The sequence below is a fragment of the Rhinolophus sinicus genome, linkage group LG15, assembly GCF_036562045.2.
Source record: "Rhinolophus sinicus isolate RSC01 linkage group LG15, ASM3656204v1, whole genome shotgun sequence".
In the NCBI taxonomy this organism is placed as follows: domain Eukaryota; kingdom Metazoa; phylum Chordata; class Mammalia; order Chiroptera; family Rhinolophidae; genus Rhinolophus; species Rhinolophus sinicus.
The window spans coordinates 22,000,237-22,019,505 of NC_133764.1; the positions used below are offsets into that span (position 1 = coordinate 22,000,237).

Consider the following 19,269-nt stretch of genomic DNA (forward strand, 5'->3'; position numbering starts at 1 on the left):
GGGGTACTCCAGATTCAGGTGCAGCTTGATGCAGGGCTTACAAAACTGTCCTGGGGCCTGGTTCTCTGCACCTCTCCTGTCTGTTGTCTTAATTCTCAGATGGGCTTTGCCCTTCTCTCATTGTCATAAGGGTAGCTCCAGACCTAATATCTCCTTGGCTTCATACCATCAGGAAAGAGAAAGAGAATTTCTCTTCCCCAGCAATAATACAAAAGAATCTCCAGCTGGGGCCATGTTCACCCCAGAACCCATCACTGCGTCCAGGATGCTCTGCTACGCTGTCATGTGATTTGTGCCCACGGGGGTCTGTCCTGGAGCTGGGGGCAGGATCCATGCCACCCAGACCATGCTGGCTGAGGGTGTGGGAGAGACACCACTAAGATGGGCAAGGGCCTCGGGGTGGCCCAGACCCCCAAATGCTCACTGCAGAAGATTCAGTGGCCTCTCTTCCTCCACCCCTCCCACCCTAGGCAGAAGATCTTTAAGGAGAAGGCCTTGCCAGACATCGAGAACTACATGTTTGAGAACCATGACCAGCTGCGGCAGGCGGCCACTGAATGCATGTGCAACATGGTGGTCAACAAGGAGGTGAGCGTGGGGACGGGAAGGGATGAGGGCGTGGAGGCAGGCCATGGGCCAGGGCCTGGCGTGAGACGGGGGCTATTGCAATGGTATTAAGGTAGCATTTTGCCTGAGAACCAGGAATCCCTGAGTCTTTTCTAGATTACAGCCCCCCCCCCCCCCAGGGACCTGGGAGGAATGTATGCACAAAGGAAACAGACTCACAAGTAATGTTATCCTTGCCTGAGGCTTTGACCCCAAAGGTTGGGCTGGATGAGGTGGAAGGCACCATTTCTCTAAACTATTTAGGTCTAAATAATCTCAGAGCAAAGCAGGATATGAGACCAGGGCCTCTTAAAGGTCAAGAGTGGCTAGACCACTTGCATTTATTGAATATATATGTATGCAATGCAAAAAGTTATAAACAATTTTAGAATATTTTAAATGTTAACATCAAACTATCACTGTTTCCATAGAAACTGCATTGCACTATAATGGTGCTCTTCACAGAATAACTATGGGATTTATAACAATACAATGAATTAAGAACATGTCAATGGCCTCATGGTCCAGTAATGGGATAAATTATAACCCTGTGATGAATAAATGCCTTCTTTCCATCCTGCCAGAGTATTGTTGTGCCTGTAGGTATAACTTCATCAGAGGTAACAACAGGGTTTAAATCTGAGGTTCTTCATGAACGTGGGGGCCAGGCCAAATGGCCCTTCTGTAGGGCCCAGTGTGAGACTCACTCTGCTTCTCCTCAATACTTAATCCAAGTCTTGGATTTTCTCACTGTTGTGGGGGGAAAACCCAACCCATGAAAGCCTGTTAAAGTCAAAAGAAATAAAGCTCCTAGGGTCCACCAGGGAGCTGGCCTAAGGCTGAGCTGGGGCCTGGCCGCCATGTGGGAGAAGAGAGTGTATCCAAAGAAAGGGGAGGAGAGACGATGGGAAGAGGCGAGCAGCCTTTCCCATGGGGGCGTCAGCTGCTGCAATGACCAAAATCAAAATACATAATAGTCCCAACAGGATAGTAGTTTATTTCTCACTCATATCATTTATTGCTCACGTTTGGATCAGGCGGCTCACTTCCAAGCAGTGACTCAGGGATCCAGGCTTCTTCAATCCTCAGGACTGTCTCCCTCTCTACCACCTTGAGAGTGGTCTTTATTCAGATGGTGAACGGGGAAGGAGACCACGGGAGAGGCACCTGTAGTACTTTACCATGGTGGCCTGGAAGTGACACACGTCACTTCCACTCATGTCCCATGGCTGAGAATGACCCTAGTCATGACCACATCTGGGTGCAAGGGGTGGGGAAACATATTCTTTTTGTGGCAGCTGCTTCCCATTCATGACTGTGCCCCATGAGAGGGGATGGCACTGACCATCTCTGTTGTACTCTCACCCTAAGGACCACTGCTCCAGCTGCAGGGAGATACAGGTAGAGGGTCATAAGCTGGGCACCTGTGATCTTTGACTCCTTTTGGAGCTCCACTTTTAGGAAACCTGACCCAACAAAATGTCCTTAGACGACCAACCAGATGTTACTGTAGAGAAGAGGGTCTGTCAGGACCCTGGGCCCCAGGAGGCTCCTCTCCTGCTTTTGGATCCTTGGAGGCCTCATCTCTCACCTGGTGAAGATAGTATAGCAGCTCTTTAATACCAAATAAACTACCCAATTGTCCCCTGCTCTTGCTAAGCCCCTGTGCCTTTAGGGACTACAAAGTCACTTTAGGGCAGACCTTGAAGGTCCATCTGTTGTGAGAGACACATTCCGGGCTTCCCCAAGGGGAAGTGAGACCGGCTTTTCAGGTAACATCTACCCTTCAGGAGTCTGTGCCTGCCTCTTGTCCCTGGTGTGGATAGCTGAATGTAAACAGAGTAGTGGGGCATGCTACCTGGGGGACCCCTTATTTTCTCTAGCCTTTTAGCAGGAGGCGATTGTAGTCCTTTCATCTAGCTAATCAGGGAAGACTTCCTGGAGGAGGTGGTGTGGGTGAGCTGCTGAAAGCTCTGAGACATCCTAGGTCAGAGAACGTGACTTCATGTTCATCGTTCTCACCCCAGGTAGGGGTATTTTTTTCTCTGAGCCACATACCTTCTTTCCATAGGTGCAGGAGAGGTTCCTAGCTGATGGGAACGACCGGCTGAAGCTGACGGTGCTGCTCTGCGGGGAGGATGATGACAAGGTGCAGAATGCAGCTGCGGGGGCCCTGGCCATGCTCACAGCAGCACATAAGAAACTGTGCCTCAAGATGACCCAAGTGGTGAGAGTGGGCCCTGGGGGAAGGGAAGGGCTGAGTGGGCTTTAGGGAATCTCCCCACCCCTCGGCCACACTGCCGTATATGATTCTCTGGAGGGAGGCCAGCCCCTGCTCCCAGCCCCCTGGGTATCTGTTCCTACCATCTAAAGGGAGGAGAGTCTATGTCCTTCGGCCTTTTACATTCATTATTTGGACTCTCCGAGTTTGCCAACTCAAATCCCTCCCACTGTAGTTTCCCACATTGCTTTTGGTGGTGCTTATAACTCATTACTTAAGAACAATGACAGTAACAACACTAACTACTGCTGTGGAGCCCCGAGCTCCCCAGGAGAAGCACGGACGTGGTTGGGGTACCATGGAGAGCTTGTGGTTTGGCAAAGAGGCAGCCAATTGCTTAAGTGGACACGATGATCAGATCCTTTGATGGGACTGTGGTCATCACAGCAGGTGTAATGAAAGTGATATTTACACAGTCATGAACACGGGGGTGCAAAGAAACATTCCTTATTTCACCAGACTGAACTTAAGTTTGTGACTGTCATCTCCACTGATGGAGAAAAATATAAACATCTCCATTCAAATGTACTCAAGTCTGCTTTTAAGGCAGGCTCTTTTAGAAACTGTTTATGGACTGTAAGGTGTGCAACTGTCACCTGGATGGCTGGTGAAAACACTTTCCCAGATGTTCTGATTCAGTAGGTTGGGAGTGGGATGTTCCTCACCTGGGGACCACACCGAAACCGCAGCCCTAAGCAGCCTATGCTGAAGTAACTGGTCACACAACTCCTGTCAACAGGCCCCCACGGGCACTCTGTGACTGTTCCACGTAGTGGGCTCCAGGCGTTGCTCTAAGTGTTGCATCTACTAGGTCATTCTATGCTCCCAACAACCCTGTATGATGGGTGTGATTATGATTATTCCGGTTTTACCGATGAGGAAACTGAGTGCAGAAAAGTAATGAGTCCAAGGCCACACAGCTAGTTAGTTGGGAAGAGATTGGAATCCTTCAGGATTGCCGACCCACTCCTGGCCACTTCTTCCTTCCTGAGGGGCTCAGAAATCTTGGCTGCATTCCTGTCCCCACACTGGCATCCTGGGGACTCTGTGATGCTGGCCAGACCCATCTTTTGTAAAAACCCTGGGACCAAGTTGGATGCTGGACTTCTCTACAGTCTCACAGGTGCTGGGATACACCCTGAGAGGCCAGGCAACAGTTCCTTCTGTCCTGGGATCTATCCTAATAGGATCATCACCCTTCCCTTAGCCCCCAGGGACTCACCCCAGGGAGCAAAGGACACTGGACCCATTATTAGTTACCCATCAGCATTAAATCTTGCCCTGAACCCTACCACAGCTAGCTGAACTTTCATTTGCTTTCTTTGTGGCAGCAGACTCAGTGCAGTTTACAAAAGTCTGCCTAGGAGCTTAGAAGCCAATAATTTGCCTTTTCTTCCACTCATGTCTTCTCCTTATCTAAGAGCAGTGCATGTAGAAAGCTATCCCTGCTGACTAATGGAGGGTAAGGGACCAGGTACGAGGAAGCAAAGGGGAAATCTTTGGATTAGTGTCTAAAATCATCATCCCTATCCATTTTTACTTGTTGGGCTCTCACTGTGCTCCAGTGGCTATGCTAAGCTCTTTCCATGTATCATCTTACTAATTCATCACAATATTAAGAGAGGCATAGCAGATGACAGACAAGGCTCCTAAGGCTTGGAAAGGTTAAATAAATTATCTAAGGTCATACAGTTGGTAAGTGGCTGAGCTGGGACCTGAACACTGGTCTCTCTGACTCCAAGACCCATGCTGGTAACTATTCTACTCTGCTGCCTGGGTCTGTTGAATGATTAAGAGTCAAATCTCCTGGTTCTATTCTCAGCTCTATCTCTGTCTCCTGGGGGTGATCAGAGTGGTCTAGAGTCCCATCTTCCCCATGCACAATGGTTGGACTGCTTCATACCTGGGAATGAAAGAGAGAAATGGAGGAGAAGATACACTCAACTCCAGTGTTGATTCCAGTTGAAGTCAGGGCTGCTGGAGTGCATACCTAGGACATGCCTGGAGCTCATGTCTCAAGGGGCACTTGGGTTGGCAGAAACAGGCATTTGAGCACGTGCCCAGGATTAGAATCCTCCTCTCTGAACACCCTCCATCCTCATTCTGCTTAGGCATGCAGTGAGCCTGTCCCTTTGCTTAAGATGCTTAAAAAAAATAAATGGATGGGTGGATGTTAATTCTGTACTATCCCTACACGTGTGACCACAGCTAAGTTACTTCCCCTCCCTGGACCTCAGGCCCTCCACTTGTAAAATGAAAGGGATTGGATTATTTCAAGTTTCTTCTAGTTCTCCAATTCCTGCCCTGGCCCTGGTAAGGAGATGGCATCACCCAGTCAGTCCCAAGGGACCCAAGTAGGCAAATGCTGAGTTCTATACTTGACACATAACCAGATTATGTGCTTGCGCTTTCAGAGCCCAGAATTTGGGCCTGACCGATGCCTTCTGTTTGTGTTGTCCAAAATCTCCTCTCTCTGTACCTCCACCGATTCCTTTAATCCTTCCTGATCCACCTTCCTCCTTCCAGACAACTCAGTGGTTGGAGATCCTACAGCGGCTTTGCCTGCATGACCAGCTGTCAGTCCAACACCGGGGCCTGGTCATTGCCTACAACCTGCTGGTGGCCAGTGCTGAGCTGGCCAAGACGCTGGTGGAGAGTGAGCTGCTGGAGATCCTGACTGTGGTGGGCAAACAGGAGCCGGACGAGAAGAAGGCAGCAGTGATTCAGACAGCTCGGGAATGTCTCATCAAGTGCATGGATTATGGCTTCATTAAACCGGCATCTTAGACAGGTTCCCACAGGGATGCTGGGCTGATCCTATACTGTGCAGAATTCTGAGCCGGGAACTCCCGGAGTGTCACTTCAACTAGCGATCATAGCAGTGACAATGAAGTCTCCATAAAAAAAAAAAAAAAGTTGCTCCCTGAGTTTGAATCTTCCCTTTTGCACTAAGTTTGTCTGTTTCATTGGCTCTCTTTCTCTCTGTCTCCCTATATCTGTCATGTTCCAGAAATTCCTAGAATCATTTTTACCTGTAATTTGGAAGGCAAGTTAGATAGTTCTTTCTGTAGCCATTCCAAAGGCCAGGATAAAGGTCTGAAGTTCTTCCTATTTTTGAAAATGAATTGTGTGGTAAGGTAGGACCTAACAGGTGTATAATATAAAGGTGAGTGCTATTGTATCTGGATGCCGATCTGTACTGGTTTTCATACTCTCTCTCCCATAATGTTTGAATAAGGCTGCCTGGAACTGCATGTTTCAGCTGCAGTGCCCTAACTTCATGCCCCTTCCCATCACTCAACTGTGAGGGAAATATAGTTCATGTTCAACAGCGTAACATGATTTTTGCAATTTGCTTGGGAAAAATCTTCCAAGCAACATGGACATGATGAATATAAATAAGCTCAACTCAAAATACTTCAAGCAAAATAATAACAATAATAACAATTCATTGGTTCATATTTCTTGTCTATCCAGGGAAAGGTCTGACATCGTTAGAGCCAGGGTTCAAATGCTGTCACTAATATTATTTTCCATGTGGGTGTCTTTATCTCTCTCTCATCCCTGTCCCCATATCTTGGTTTTGATTTCCTCTGGGCTGACCTTATTTTCTGGCAGGTTCTTTCCATGTGGTAGGAAAGATAGTTCCTAGAAGCTCCAAGCTTACATAGTTATTTAGTTCGTGATTGTGGAAGAGAAGAGAAAGGACCGTTCTCAATAACCCAGCCAAATTCCCAGCGATGACTCTGCTATGTCTAGCTTGCATCACATTTCCATTTATCGCATTAACAGAATAAAGAAGTAAAACAATATGATTATCTCAATTGATGCAGGAAGAACATTTGATATAATAAAACAATTCATGATAAAAATTTTCAGTAAACTAAAAACAGGAGACTTCCTTGGTCTGATAAAGATTATCTGTATTAAAATCTACAGCCAACCTCACATTTAATGATCCCGCTGAGATTAAGAATAAGACAATACTTGCTATTACCAATTCTATTTGGCTTTGTACTGGAGGTTCTAGCTAGGGCAATGACACAAGAAAAGGAAATGAAAAACATAAAGATTGAAAACGAAGAAAGAAAACTTTCAAATTATTCACACAACAGGATTGTCCACGTACACAATCTGAAAAAATCTACAGATAAACTCTTAGAAATAGTAAGTGAATTTAGATACAAGATCAAGTTACAAAAATCAACTGTTTCTGTATACCTGTAACAAACAATTAGGAAATTAAAAGTTAATTGCCATTTATAACAATGCCATTTATAATAACATAACATATCAAAAGCCTAGGAATAAATCATGTGAAAGATTTTGAAGGACTTGATATAAAACTATAGAAAACTATAAAATATTGAGAGAAATAAAACCTACATAAATGAGATACAGTATAATGTTCATGGATTGGGTGACTCAACCTTACACAGATGTAAATTCTCCCCAAATTGACATAGATTCCATGAAATATCAATCAAACTTTTGAGACTGCGGGGGACAGAGACTGAAGTGGTTTCTGAAATGGGTATGAAAATACAAAGAGTCAGGAATAGTAAACTGTCTTGAAGAATAAAGTTGGAACAAACTGCTTGAACAGGTACTTCATAAGAGTCCAATAAGTATATAAAAGGTGCTCAATCTTACTAGTCACCAGGAAAATATAAAATAAAATGAGAAGATACAGCAGACCCATCAGAATGGCTAATGTTAAAAACACTGACAAAAGCCAAGTGTTGGTGGGAATGTGGAATGACTGAAACTCATACATTGCAGATGGGAATGTAAACTGCTATAGCCATTTAGGGAAATGTATTTGGCGGTATCCCCTAAAAGTGTTTGGCAGTATCTACTAAAATTGAACCTATGCATGGCCAGCAACTCCTCGGTACATAGCCAACAGAAACATGTACTTATGTGCACCAAAAAACATATACAACAATGAGAGAACATTTCATCATAGCCCTAAGTGGAAATAACCCCAATGTCCATAGAAAATATATATGTCGGTGTTGATAGGCCAACGTAAGTGAACAGACGACGCTACATACAATATGGAGGTAACTTACAAACAATGTTCAATGAAGGAAGCTGCACCTAATAGAATATACCGTATTGTGAATGATTCCATTTACATAGGTTCAAAACCAGACAAAACTAAGTTTGTGATATTAACCGTCAGGATACTATTTACTTATAGGAAGCAGGGAGTAGATAGTACTCCTGGGGAAGGGTACAAAGAACTAATTTTCGGTCTGGGTGTGTTCACTTTCATCAAGCTTATTATTTGTGCACTTTTCTGTATAATGCTGTTTTTAAAGACTTAATTTAACAAGTGAATAACGTCTTTCTCTTAGAATGTGAGGATTACATCAAATAATGTATCTAAAGCACCTGGTTCTTAGTATATGACTAGCCAATATTAATTAGCTCCCTTCCTTTAATGTTTGATATTCCCTGTTCCTTAGGTTGCATGCAATATCATAGCAGGATGAGCTCCCCTTATTCCTGGATCTGTACTTCAACAGGTCACTTGGGAGTTGAGGGGACTGGCAAGAAAGTAGTTTACATTTGCAAATTCATCCAAGGAATGGTGGCCACCTGGCCTCAGTGTGTTTAGGAAACTAAAGGGTTCTGGGCAGGAGAGCTGGTAGTGGTGAAATGGAGAACCATCTGGTCACCGGAGGTTCCAAGGTCAGAGTAGCCGGAGGGCACCCCATCAGAGCGGCATTTGGAGTCAGATTGGATTCTACAGGATCCCCCACAGTGCTACGTACTATCCACAGGACTCACGGGTGTCTACAGGAGAGCGTAAGAGCCGGAGGTGGGAGGGCACGGGGATGGAGGAAGCCTGCGGGTCCACCTGCGATAGCCACAGCTGTCGTCTTTCCAGGCCTGCATCACTGCGTGGAATAGGTGCTCTCGTTGCTTGGAGCCCGCACCTCGGTGGCCCCTTGGGTGGGTGGCCTCCTGCAGCTGGATACAAGGAGCGGACGCAGCGGGAGTACGCAGGAGACGCCGGATTGGTGGGCACCTAAGCCGGTTGGGTGGTTATTCCAGCTCCTTGGTGCAGGTCCTCGAAAACTCGCATCTCCCCACCTCCTAGGGGTCTAGTCCGCTCCGGATACCCCACTCAGGATCACTGTTAGGAGGACCAGAGCTGCCCCGTGAGCTCCTCCCACAGGGCGTGGCCTAATCCTGGTTCCACGCTCTGCGGAGATTCCTCCCACCCCAAAAGATAAGTAGGATGTCCTAAAAGGCTGAGCAACTCCTGGCGGGTAAGGGCCAGTGGGGAGGGAGCGAGGCCAGATGTCACCACCTGTGTGCACGCGGAAGCACAGAGAACGCAGAAGGGAGGAGGGCGTTGGGAGTGATTAAGGCAAAGCTGAGGCAGCCTAGTGGGACCTGCCAAGGGCTCTTTGCACCCACAGGTCCAAGGACCCAGAGTCAGGCGCAGGTCCCTAGAGCTCCTGGACGTGTCTCCTCCCCAGGTTCTGAGAGCAGCAGGCTGAGGCCAGAACAGGAGCTGCAGGTGTACCTGCGCTACAGGTGGATGACGAACTTAAACCGGACTCTGGGCTGGGATCTCACACCTATTATTCTTATAGTGTTCTTTCTAGTGGAGTTAGATCGTTCTTGTGGAGTTCTTCCTCTTTTTTTTGCTCTCAATTTTCTCTCTTCTTCTACCTGAGTCATTTCTAAATTTCTATCACCAGTATCACTCGTTTTTTCCTCGATCCGCTCTGCTCTGTTTCTTAAGCTTTCTGGTTCATCCTTCATCTCTTTTATCGAGTTATTCAGCTCCAGAATTTCTATTTGGTTCTTTTTTATAGTTTCAATCTCTTTGAAAAGGTACTCATAGTGTTCAATGATTCTATTCTTGAGGTCATTGAATTGCCTGTCGAAGTATTCTTGCACCTCGTTGAGTTTTTTCAGAACAGCAATCTTCAATTCTCTGTCATTTAACTCACAGTCTTCGATGTCTTTAAGTTTACTTTCTGGAGATTTTTCATTTTCTTTCTGTACTTCCTTCTTACCTTGGTTATTCATGATATTTGAGGTTATTTGAGGAAATGAAATTTTCTTTCTTTTTTTTGAGTGTGATTCTTTTGTTTAGCAGGTTGGTACGTAGAAGTCTTTCCTTTGTTTTCCTGTAGGTGGTGCTATCGCGCAATACTTTGTGTTCTTACCTGCAACGCGGGTACCTCCGGGATCTCTGTGGGGCGCTGTTCCCTCAGCGGTGGGAAGTGCCTGTATTCCCCGAGGAGGTGGGCGTCCTCCCCTTGGGCTCAGGGTACTGTTCCCTGGTGGGTTGAGGCAGGTGATGGGTCTCCTGGCCTCTGTGTTCCCGGGCCGCTTTCCTGTAACCAGAAGCCGCCAGCCGGCCATGCTTTCTGCGCCGCTGGAGCTGTCTCGCTCGGGCTGTCAGGATGGGTAGAGAAGGGGAGGGCAGGAAGGAGACCGGCTTTAGGGTCTATGGCTTAGTTCCTCTCGGTGGGTTTAACCGCAGTGAGCACAGACCACACAGGCTTGAATGTGGCTTCTGCCCCTTTGCGATCCGCAGAGTGCGGCCCGCGATGCCGCGCGGAGGGGCCACCGGAGGGGGAAGGGTGGGGCTGCAATTCCCGCCTTTGCGGCTTTGTCCGCTCGGTGATGGCGGCTGGTCGATTCCCGCCACGCTCCTCACCGCTCCCCTGTCTCTGATCCTGGGTTCAGCCTCAGTGTGTACCGGCCACTCAGGGCGGACTCCTACCTCCACCCCACGGTCAGCACAGTGGGGGATTTCACCCCGACTCTTCACCGCTGTCGCCGGGCCGGGTCCCCGGTAAGTGCCACCCGTGTCCGACTGTGTCTGTAGCTCCCGTCTCTGTCCTTCCCTCTCCCCTGTGCCCTCAGATATGCCTACCTCTGGATGTCTCGGTGCTCGGATCTATCGGACCTGTTTGTGTGTTCAGCGGAGAGTCCTTTCTTGAGCTATAGCTGTCCAACTTGTGGCTTCAAGGGGAGAAACCTGGAGGTTTACTTACGCCGCCATGGTGCTGACGTCACTCCTGGATTTTCTAACGTATAGGAGGTGAGATCAGGAAAACTCCCAATCCGGTAAAATACCAAATGCCATAGGATGGAGGATACATCTGTCACCTCCCTTTTCTGTGTAGTTCTGCCAATATGACACCCTGGCAGAATCTTTGGGATTCTGAGATCTGTGGGCTGTTTCCTTCTTACTATTGAAGTCCAAAACCTAATCCATCGAAATACCAAGGTAATAGATTTCCTCCTGGTTCATAAAATCTTTCATAAAACATGAAACATTTCAGAGGAAACGGTCACACTATGAGCTAAGGTTCTGGGATCCACGCGAGGTAGATGAGTTTTGGGTCTCTGGTACGAACAGGTTCCTGAGATTATTATTATTATTTTTTAAGATTTTATTGGGGAAAGGGAACAGGACTTGATTGGGGAACAGTGTATACTTCCAGGACTTTTCTCCAAGTCAAGTTGTTGTCCTTTCAGTCTTAGTTGTGGAGGGCGCAGCTCAGCTCTAGGTCCAGTTGCCATTGCTAGTTGCAGGGGGCACAGCCCACCATCCCTTGTGGGACCCAAGGAGTTGAACTGGCAACCTTGTGGTTGAGAGCCCACTGGCCCATGTGGGAATCGAACCGGCAGCCTTCGGAGTTAGGAGCATGGAGCTCCAACCACCTGAGCCACCAGGCTGGCCCCTGAGATTATTTTTAAAAGGCTTGTGTTCTGGATGATGTCTGTGAGCCAGCTGTCTTGGAAGTCTTCATAGAGTTAACAGCCTTTGGATGTGGTGGGCAGGTCTGGGTCTAGCCCACAGCGCCCAGTGTATCCCATTACAAATATTAAGCCCACTCCTGTGGGGTATCAGTCCCAGGCGCTGAGGCCTGTGTGAAAAGAGATTTCCTCTCGGTGATGGGTGTGTGAGCTAGAAAGGAATCCTGTAGGGCAGGGTGTGCTGAAAGGTGGACTGAGAACGTCCCTGGGGCCTGAGAAGGGAGAGCCCTAGGCTTGTTCAGGACCGATTGGGCTGCTCTTATGGAGTTGGTAGCTGTTAAAAAAATAAAACTAGGTGCCGGGGCTGTGATACAGACCACAGGGCACCCACTCATCACCCAAAGGGCATAGTTCCTGTGACGTTTTGCCTTCCACCGAGTTTGGGGACTTCACCCCACCAAATTTTGCTGGCAGGTTTTCATGTAAGCTTCTTGCTGTAGTGTGGATACTTGTGTTTGGTGAATGTGTCATAATTATCCATGGCTACCAGTTACACTGAGGTTGTAACACCATTTTTGCTTTCTGTACAACAGAAACTTTGTAAATAATATTTTAACATTTAAAAAATAGGGGGATAACAGAGGTCATAGGAAAGAATGGAGGAGCAGCTGCCACTGGCAGAGCTGGTGCCACCTGCAGGTGGCAGTGGAGAGCGTGTGCCTGCTGGCGATGGGGAACTGATACTGGAAGATTTCTTGGGAATGGAGTAATAATAATCCCAGGTGCCAGGCCAGTAGGGAAGGTCAGCCCCCAAGAGTGGTGGTGTAAGAGACCGTTAGCATGAGAACTGCTACTTTAAGGTCAGGGTTAACAGCCCTTAGCTTAAAACAATCTAATTGTAAATTCCAGGATGTGGGCAGTTGCAGCACAGAGACCAGAAGTCCTGTAGCTTATCTTATACTCTTTGAAGCTGTGTAGGTCCTGTAGTTTATCTTGTACTCCCTAAGACTATGGAAAATTACTGAGTGCCTTAGAAACGCTATAAAAACCCTTAGCTTTAAGGGTTTGGGGTCCTTGTTAAAACCCGCTGCATCGGGCAGAGACTGGGACCCCAGCTAGCTGGAAATAAACCTCGCTGTGTGACTTGCATTATCGTGTGTGTCCTCTGTCTGAAGGGTGGACGATTCCAGGACTTAACAGTGGCAGTTCCTCAGTAAGAAATGTTCATCGAAATGAAACACAAACTCCCAAACTCTGAAGAAATTGAGCAGGAACATAGGTTTTATTATCTCCATGCATGCGGGAGAACAGGGAAGAACTTTTTCCTTCTGGTTTGAAAAAACAAATTTCCTTCTAGGAAAAAGGTGTCAATTTAAATGTTATCAGAGCAGCACATCACTTAGTTAAACAACCCATCAGGATAACAGCTTCTGAAGTCCAGGTGTTTCTACAATTCTCCTTTGCCAGAAATAGCCTTTGGAAAGGGACAGAGGGACATTATCTGCTTATCTTACTGAGGTTTTCTTTCTTTCTTTCTTTCTTTCTTTCTTTCTTTCTTTCTTTCTTTCTTTCTTTCTTTCTTTCTTTCTTTCTTTCCTTCTCCCTTCCTTCCTCCTTGTTTGTTTGTTTGTTTCTTTTCTTTTTTTTTGCTACACAGTTCTGTAATTTTCAGAGCCAAGCACTGCAGTTTCACTAATTGCTTTGAAGAAAAATGCAAGACCCAAAAAACTTAGAAGATGCAAGGAGAAAGTCAAGGTGGGATTATTATTCTGTGGACTGCAGAGTGTGTGGTGTTTTATATGTACAGGAATGCCAAGAATATGGGACTATGAAACACAGATTGTATCAGACACCCAGTTATATGGGGCGGGAGGAGAAACATGGTAATAGGAGACACACACATTGCCGACTACTTTCCAGATAATTATAATAAGAATTCTTATAGATTTTGAAAATCAGAGTTGTATATGCACACAGTATTGGAAGTAAAATAGTTCTATAAGGCATAGTATAAAATCAGCAATCCCCTGGCCCCCTCCTCTTCCTGCGCCCCAGAAGCAACGACTTGGTATCTCTTTTGGTATATACCTCTCTGTTTCCTAATAGTGCAGTTTTGGTTTTAAATAGGTATTATCTACTTACTCCTAGGAGATTTAGTTCAAGTACACTCCCTCGCTGTCTTCCCCTCCCCACCTCCTGCTAATGTGGTCATACCGGTTAGAACAATATTCAGTGTTTATCTTGGCATGACTAGTCACAGCTCTGCTAGGTGATGTACTCTGAGTGCATTTTATTTCCTGTAAAATTTTCTGCTTTGCTCAGGATTTATACTAATCTGACTTTTTGTTTGTTTTGTTTCTTATGTATCAAATACTAATTCATCTCCAAATCCTCTGCCTCCTACAAGGACACTCATTGTTAATCAAACACATTAAGTATACCATCAATGAACTATTTTGTGTCCTCAGGATATATTCCCCTGAGCTCTCTGCCCTGGGATCCAGACTTGGTCTCTAGGCCCACTCCTCAGCTGTCATCCTGGACACTCCCTGCCCTTGCATCCAGCATTTTTTTTTTCTTTTCCCCAGGGTTAGATCCTTATATCCTGGATCCAGCTGTTTGCAGGAGTATAGTGTGGGAATAGGGCCAGAGCATTGTTTGGGGCATGAAAGTTTCCCTGATTTACAGTAAATATGACACGGATTTTAGAATATAACTGTTACGAGAATTGATGTAGCTTCCCTCTTTTCAGAGGCTAGATATTGGCAGCAGTAGAGCTGTTTGTTATTCACAGATGTTTTTCAGTCCTGAGGAGTGATTGTTAAAATGGCGTCTCCTTTGCCAGTTCTTGCTGTCAATCCCAGGATAAAGAAACTCCTAAAGTCCACCTCTGCCCTTCAGTCTGGTTGTTCCAAACAAGTACAGTAGCCATTGATTCTCCTCCTTTCGCCCCTAGAGTTGCTTTCCTTCGGGGGATGATTTTCCAGCCTTTAGTCCTTAGCTCTTTTTTTCACAAATACTGAGGTCTGCATTATTGATATTTTATTTCTCGTTCTCACTTTAGGACAATGTGCGGTGAAGAAGCAGAGATATCTTTGCTGTGATATCTTAGTCTTCTTTTCTATAAGTAGTAAAAAGAAATATTTTTGAAATCTACTACTATTTAATTGTCGATTTGCAAAAAAAATTTTTGTATAAAAAAAGACCAGATGGATTACATCACAATGCCAACAGTCTTTGGGTGGTAAGTCTATGTCCCCCCGCCCCCGTTTTTGCTATTTTTCCAGTATTTTCAAAAACTGGAACATTAACAGTGTAAGTTTACCATAAGAGAAAACTTAAAAACTAGAAAATGTCTGTAACTGAATTTTTAAAACCTTTTTTACTTTAAACAGAGAATTTAGACAGAGTTGTCAAAATGGTACAAAGCTCTTTGTATCCATCACTCTGCTTCCCCTAACATGAGCATCTTATAAAACCATAGTACAATGATTAAGAATAGAACATTAACATTGGATACTATTATTAATTAAATGACATACATTATTGGAATTTTCCACTAATATCCTGCCTTTTTTTTTTTTTTAGAAAAGGAAAAGTAGGACTATGTGGGAGTGGCTTGCTTTTTCTTTAAAAAAAAATTTTTTTCCCATCTGGAACTCATTATTTGAATGATTCTTCTATATCTGTTCTCTACGTATATCCCTTAATTTTCTTTTATATTTTCAATTTTTATCCTTTCCTACTTATTTCTGGGAGGTCCTCAATCTCATACTCTAACCCCGGAATCAATATGTTACCTTTATTTATTCTATGCTTTATTTCATCTCCTGGATTCTTTATTTCATCTGTTATATTTTTTATATTTTTCATACTTAATGGTTCTATTTGTTTCTTATTATTTTCATTCCCATTTCATATTTCTCATATCTTCTCATCTCTTTCAGCATATTTATTACATTTATTTTAAATGCTTGGTCCAACTATTCTAAGTCTGCCTCCAATGACATCTAAGCCATTTTGTTGATTTTGGTACAAGGCTGTGCTGTTATTTTGGTGTGTGAGCTCAGATTCCCTGCAGGGACCAGATGCTCTGTGGGGGGGCAGTGCCAAAAGCCAGACCCTAGTTGATGTCAGCCAGATGGACTCAAAGGGAGTGGAGGAAATGAGTGCTAGTGTGGAAAACCATGTTTAGACACTTCAGTTTAATATCACTCTCCTAAGGAAAGCAATTCTTCAGGTCAGGGCTTTACCTTCAACACCCCAAAAGTCATCAGTTTAGGGGAGGCACTTTCTATAGGCTAAATCATTGGCCGTGAGTGTTGGAGGAAGGAGGGTACAGTAATAAATGACTGAAGCTAGACAATCCCTAAGTCATCATCCTAGCTGCCCCGATTTTATGTCTGTGGACTTCTGCACTATAGCCATCAGCAATTGTGTGTCTGAGGTAGGCTAGAAGAGGCAGAGTATAACTATCATCTATCTTATCTATCTATGTATCTATCTAGCATCTATCTTTTTGCCTCCTTAATTATCTTCCACAATTATTTTAGGCTCCTCTGCCTCACGCTGTAGCTACCTCTATTTTCATATTCTCTCTCCCTCTCCCTTTCCCCCTCCCCCTCTTAGGTTCAAAATAGCCTTCTCCCAGGGTTGCTTGCAGACTTCCTGTTCTAATCTAGTATCCATGTTTCTCTCTATACTTCCTCCAGGGTAGTTCTTGGTGGGAGGAGCCAGGAGTTAGTGCCAAATCACCATCTTGGAACTCTAGGAATTGTATATTTTGAAGAGTTAAAAAATTTCTGGGGCCGGCCCAGTGGCTCAGGCAGTTGGAGCTCCGTGCTCCCAACTCCAAAGGCTGCCGGTTCGATTCCCACATGGGCCAGTGGGCTCTCAACCACAAGGTTGCCAGTTCGATTTCCTGCCAGAGATGGTGGGCAGCACCTCCTGCAACTAATGATTGAACATGGCACCTTGAGCTGAGCTGCCACTGAGCTCCCGGATGGCTCAGTTCATTGGAATTCCTGTTCTCAACCACAAGGTTGCCGGTTCGACTCCCACAAGGGATGGTGGTGAGCTGTGCGCCCTGCAACTAGCAACGGCAACTGGACCTGAAGCTGAGCTACGCCCTCCACAACTAAGATTGAAAGGACAACTTGAAGCTGAACGGCACCCTCCACAACTAACATTGAAAGGACAACTTGGAAAAAATCCTGGAAAAATACACACTGTTACCCAATAAAGTCCTGTTCCCACAAACAAACTAACAAAAAACTTCTAACACCAATGCTCCTAAAATTACTTTGGTAAATTTTCTGATTTTTTTTCCCTTCTACGTTGGTTCATCTGAGTTCTCAATTTTTTATTAAATGATTTTTGGTTTTGTTCATACTTTGAAAGTCTCACTCCATTTATTTCCCCAAACTTCTTGGTTTATACTTTGATGGAACAAAATCTCTCACTCTATTTTTAGGGAAATATATTTCACCTATTAGCAAATTATTATTTTTCCTTTAAGCCTAAAAGGATAAGAGATGGTGATAGAGCCCACTGAGGTTCTTCTGACAAAAATTCAAGAACTTTTTATGGATGGAAGAGTGTTTCCAATTTGAATATAGCTACTTTGGCAATAAACTAATATGGAATGTGTTTAAAGGTTCCAATACACAGGGAAAAACTTTCAAGCTTTGAAGGCTTGATGTCTCAAATGGGACTTTTTCTAAATAATCTTGAAGCCTCTTCTAGTACAAAAGACAGTCACAAATACAACTTTCCAGGAAGGGGGTCTGTATTAGACAAGTGTATGATTGTAAATGTGCTGATCTTCATTTACATATAGACTCTGAATTCACCCACCATGATACCCTGACACGGAACTTAGCACATTCATCGTTCTAGTATCTGTCAAGGCTAATAGACACTTCCCAGGCCGAGCAACAGTCTCTGAAGGCCAGGTGTGTTGAGGAGTCCTTTGCTAGAAAAAAAATCTACAAGGGCAACTTTATGAAATGGAATTCTTTCTGTTTTTATGCACCCGTAAGAAAGAGAGCATTTTCTCTTATTTTACTGATGGCATTTTCACTGGCAGTTAGGAGGGCCTGCTTTTTTCCACACCAAGCACTAATTTCCACTGAGAAGGGACTTGGCAGGCCTGAGAAGTATAAATTTCCTCTATGCAAGGGAAAGGGCAGGATGGGGTGGTGGTTATTATCAAATGAATGTGGGGGCACACCAAAGTCTCCATTTGGAGTATGCAGAATTTGGGTCTCTATAACACTAATTCTATCATACATTTAGTTTCTATGGTAAAAAGTCAGTAATAATAGGCACAAATTTACACTCCTAGCAAATTATTGAGCTCATTATATTAAAAGATTTTTTACTTATTTTTTCACAATCATCTGTGTACTTTCTAATAGCTTTATGGGGTATTTTTGACAGACAATAAACTGCATATACTTAAAGTATGCAATTTGATGTACTTTGACATGTGAAAGCATCACTGCAATCAAGATAGTGAACATATACTCGTGTATATCACCCCCTAAAGCCCTCTTGTAATCCCTCCATCTCACACCTCCATTCTTTGCTCCCATCCCTAAAGAATGAATGATTGGGTTTTGGTCACAATACAAAAGTTTGCATTTTCTAGAATTTTATACTAATGGAATCATACAGTATGTACTCTTTTTTTTGTCTAGTTTCATTTACTCAGAATAATTATTTTGAGATTCATTCATGTGGATAAAATTTTCTTTTGTTTTTTTAAGTTTACTGGGTGACAAGTGTTAGTAAAGTGACATTTCAGGTGTACAGTTAGTAGTGATATTTCAGGTGTACAGTTGGTAAAGTGACATTTGAGGTGTACAGTTGGTAAAGTGACATTTCAGGTGTACAGTTAGTAGTGATATTTCAGGTGTACAGTTGGTAAAGTGACATTTCAGGTGTACAGTTGGTAAAGTGACATTTCAGGCGTACACTAGGTAAAGTGACATTTCAGGCGTACAGTTGGTAAAGTGACATTTCAGGTATACAATAGGTAAAGTGACATTTCAGGCATACAGTTGGTAAAATGACATTTCAGGTGTACAATTCTGTAATTCATCATCAATATATAACATTGTGTGTTCACCACCCAGAGTCAGTTTTCTTCTTCTTCTTCTTATTTTTTTTTGCTGAGTAGTACCCATTGTATGGATAATGAAAATCTGTTTCTGTTGATGGGTATTTGGGTGTTAGTAGTTTATGGCTTTTACAAATAAAAGTGTAATGAACATTCTTGTACAACTCTCTGTATGGACATGTGTTTTCATTTCTCTTGGGTCAATACTTAGCAGTGGAATGTCTGGGTCATATAGTAAGTGTATGAAACTACCAAACTCTTCCCCGACATGGTTGTACTGTATGTTCCTACCAGGAGTGCGTGCGAGTTCCTTTCCTTCACATCCTCACCGACACCTCGTATGGTGAGTCCTTCCAGCCATTTTAATAGGTATGTAGTGTTATCTCACTGAAGTTTTAATTTGGCGTTTCTCTAATGACCAATGATGTTGAACATCATTTCAAATACTTATTTGCTATCTGTATACCTTCTTTGGTGAAGGATCTGTTCAAATCTTTTATCCATTTTTAAATTGGGT

General features: G+C 44.3%; 1 protein-coding gene and 2 long non-coding RNA genes across 6 annotated transcripts in view; 2 read left to right on the forward strand and 1 right to left on the reverse strand.

Annotated features, from left to right (window-relative positions):
• Nucleotides 1-6,694, forward strand: part of UNC45B (unc-45 myosin chaperone B) — a 29,175-nt gene extending 22,481 nt beyond the window's left edge. Inside the window, exons 18-20 of the mRNA XM_019732560.2 lie at nt 471-588; nt 2,678-2,833; nt 5,414-6,694. Of these exons, the coding sequence (XP_019588119.2) occupies nt 471-588; nt 2,678-2,833; nt 5,414-5,674 (535 nt within the window). The 3' untranslated portion in view covers nt 5,675-6,694. The remainder of the gene's footprint in view (nt 1-470; nt 589-2,677; nt 2,834-5,413) is intronic.
• Nucleotides 6,695-6,789: 95 nt separating this feature from the next.
• On the reverse strand, nt 6,790-10,937 carry LOC141569009 (uncharacterized). The gene is made up of 2 exons (XR_012492382.1): nt 10,800-10,937; nt 6,790-10,315 (listed from the first exon to the last, which is right to left on the reverse strand). It is a non-coding gene; the product is annotated as an uncharacterized LOC141569009 (long non-coding RNA).
• Nucleotides 10,829-18,916, forward strand: LOC141569008 (uncharacterized). 4 transcript variants are annotated; one of them, XR_012492379.1, is made up of 5 exons: nt 10,829-10,967; nt 13,287-13,384; nt 14,694-14,873; nt 16,342-18,437; nt 18,492-18,916. It is a non-coding gene; the product is annotated as an uncharacterized LOC141569008 (long non-coding RNA). The 4 variants fall into 4 exon arrangements; XR_012492378.1 differs by having other exon boundaries at nt 16,342-18,916; XR_012492380.1 differs by having other exon boundaries at nt 16,671-18,916.
• Nucleotides 18,917-19,269: the final 353 nt, after the last annotated feature.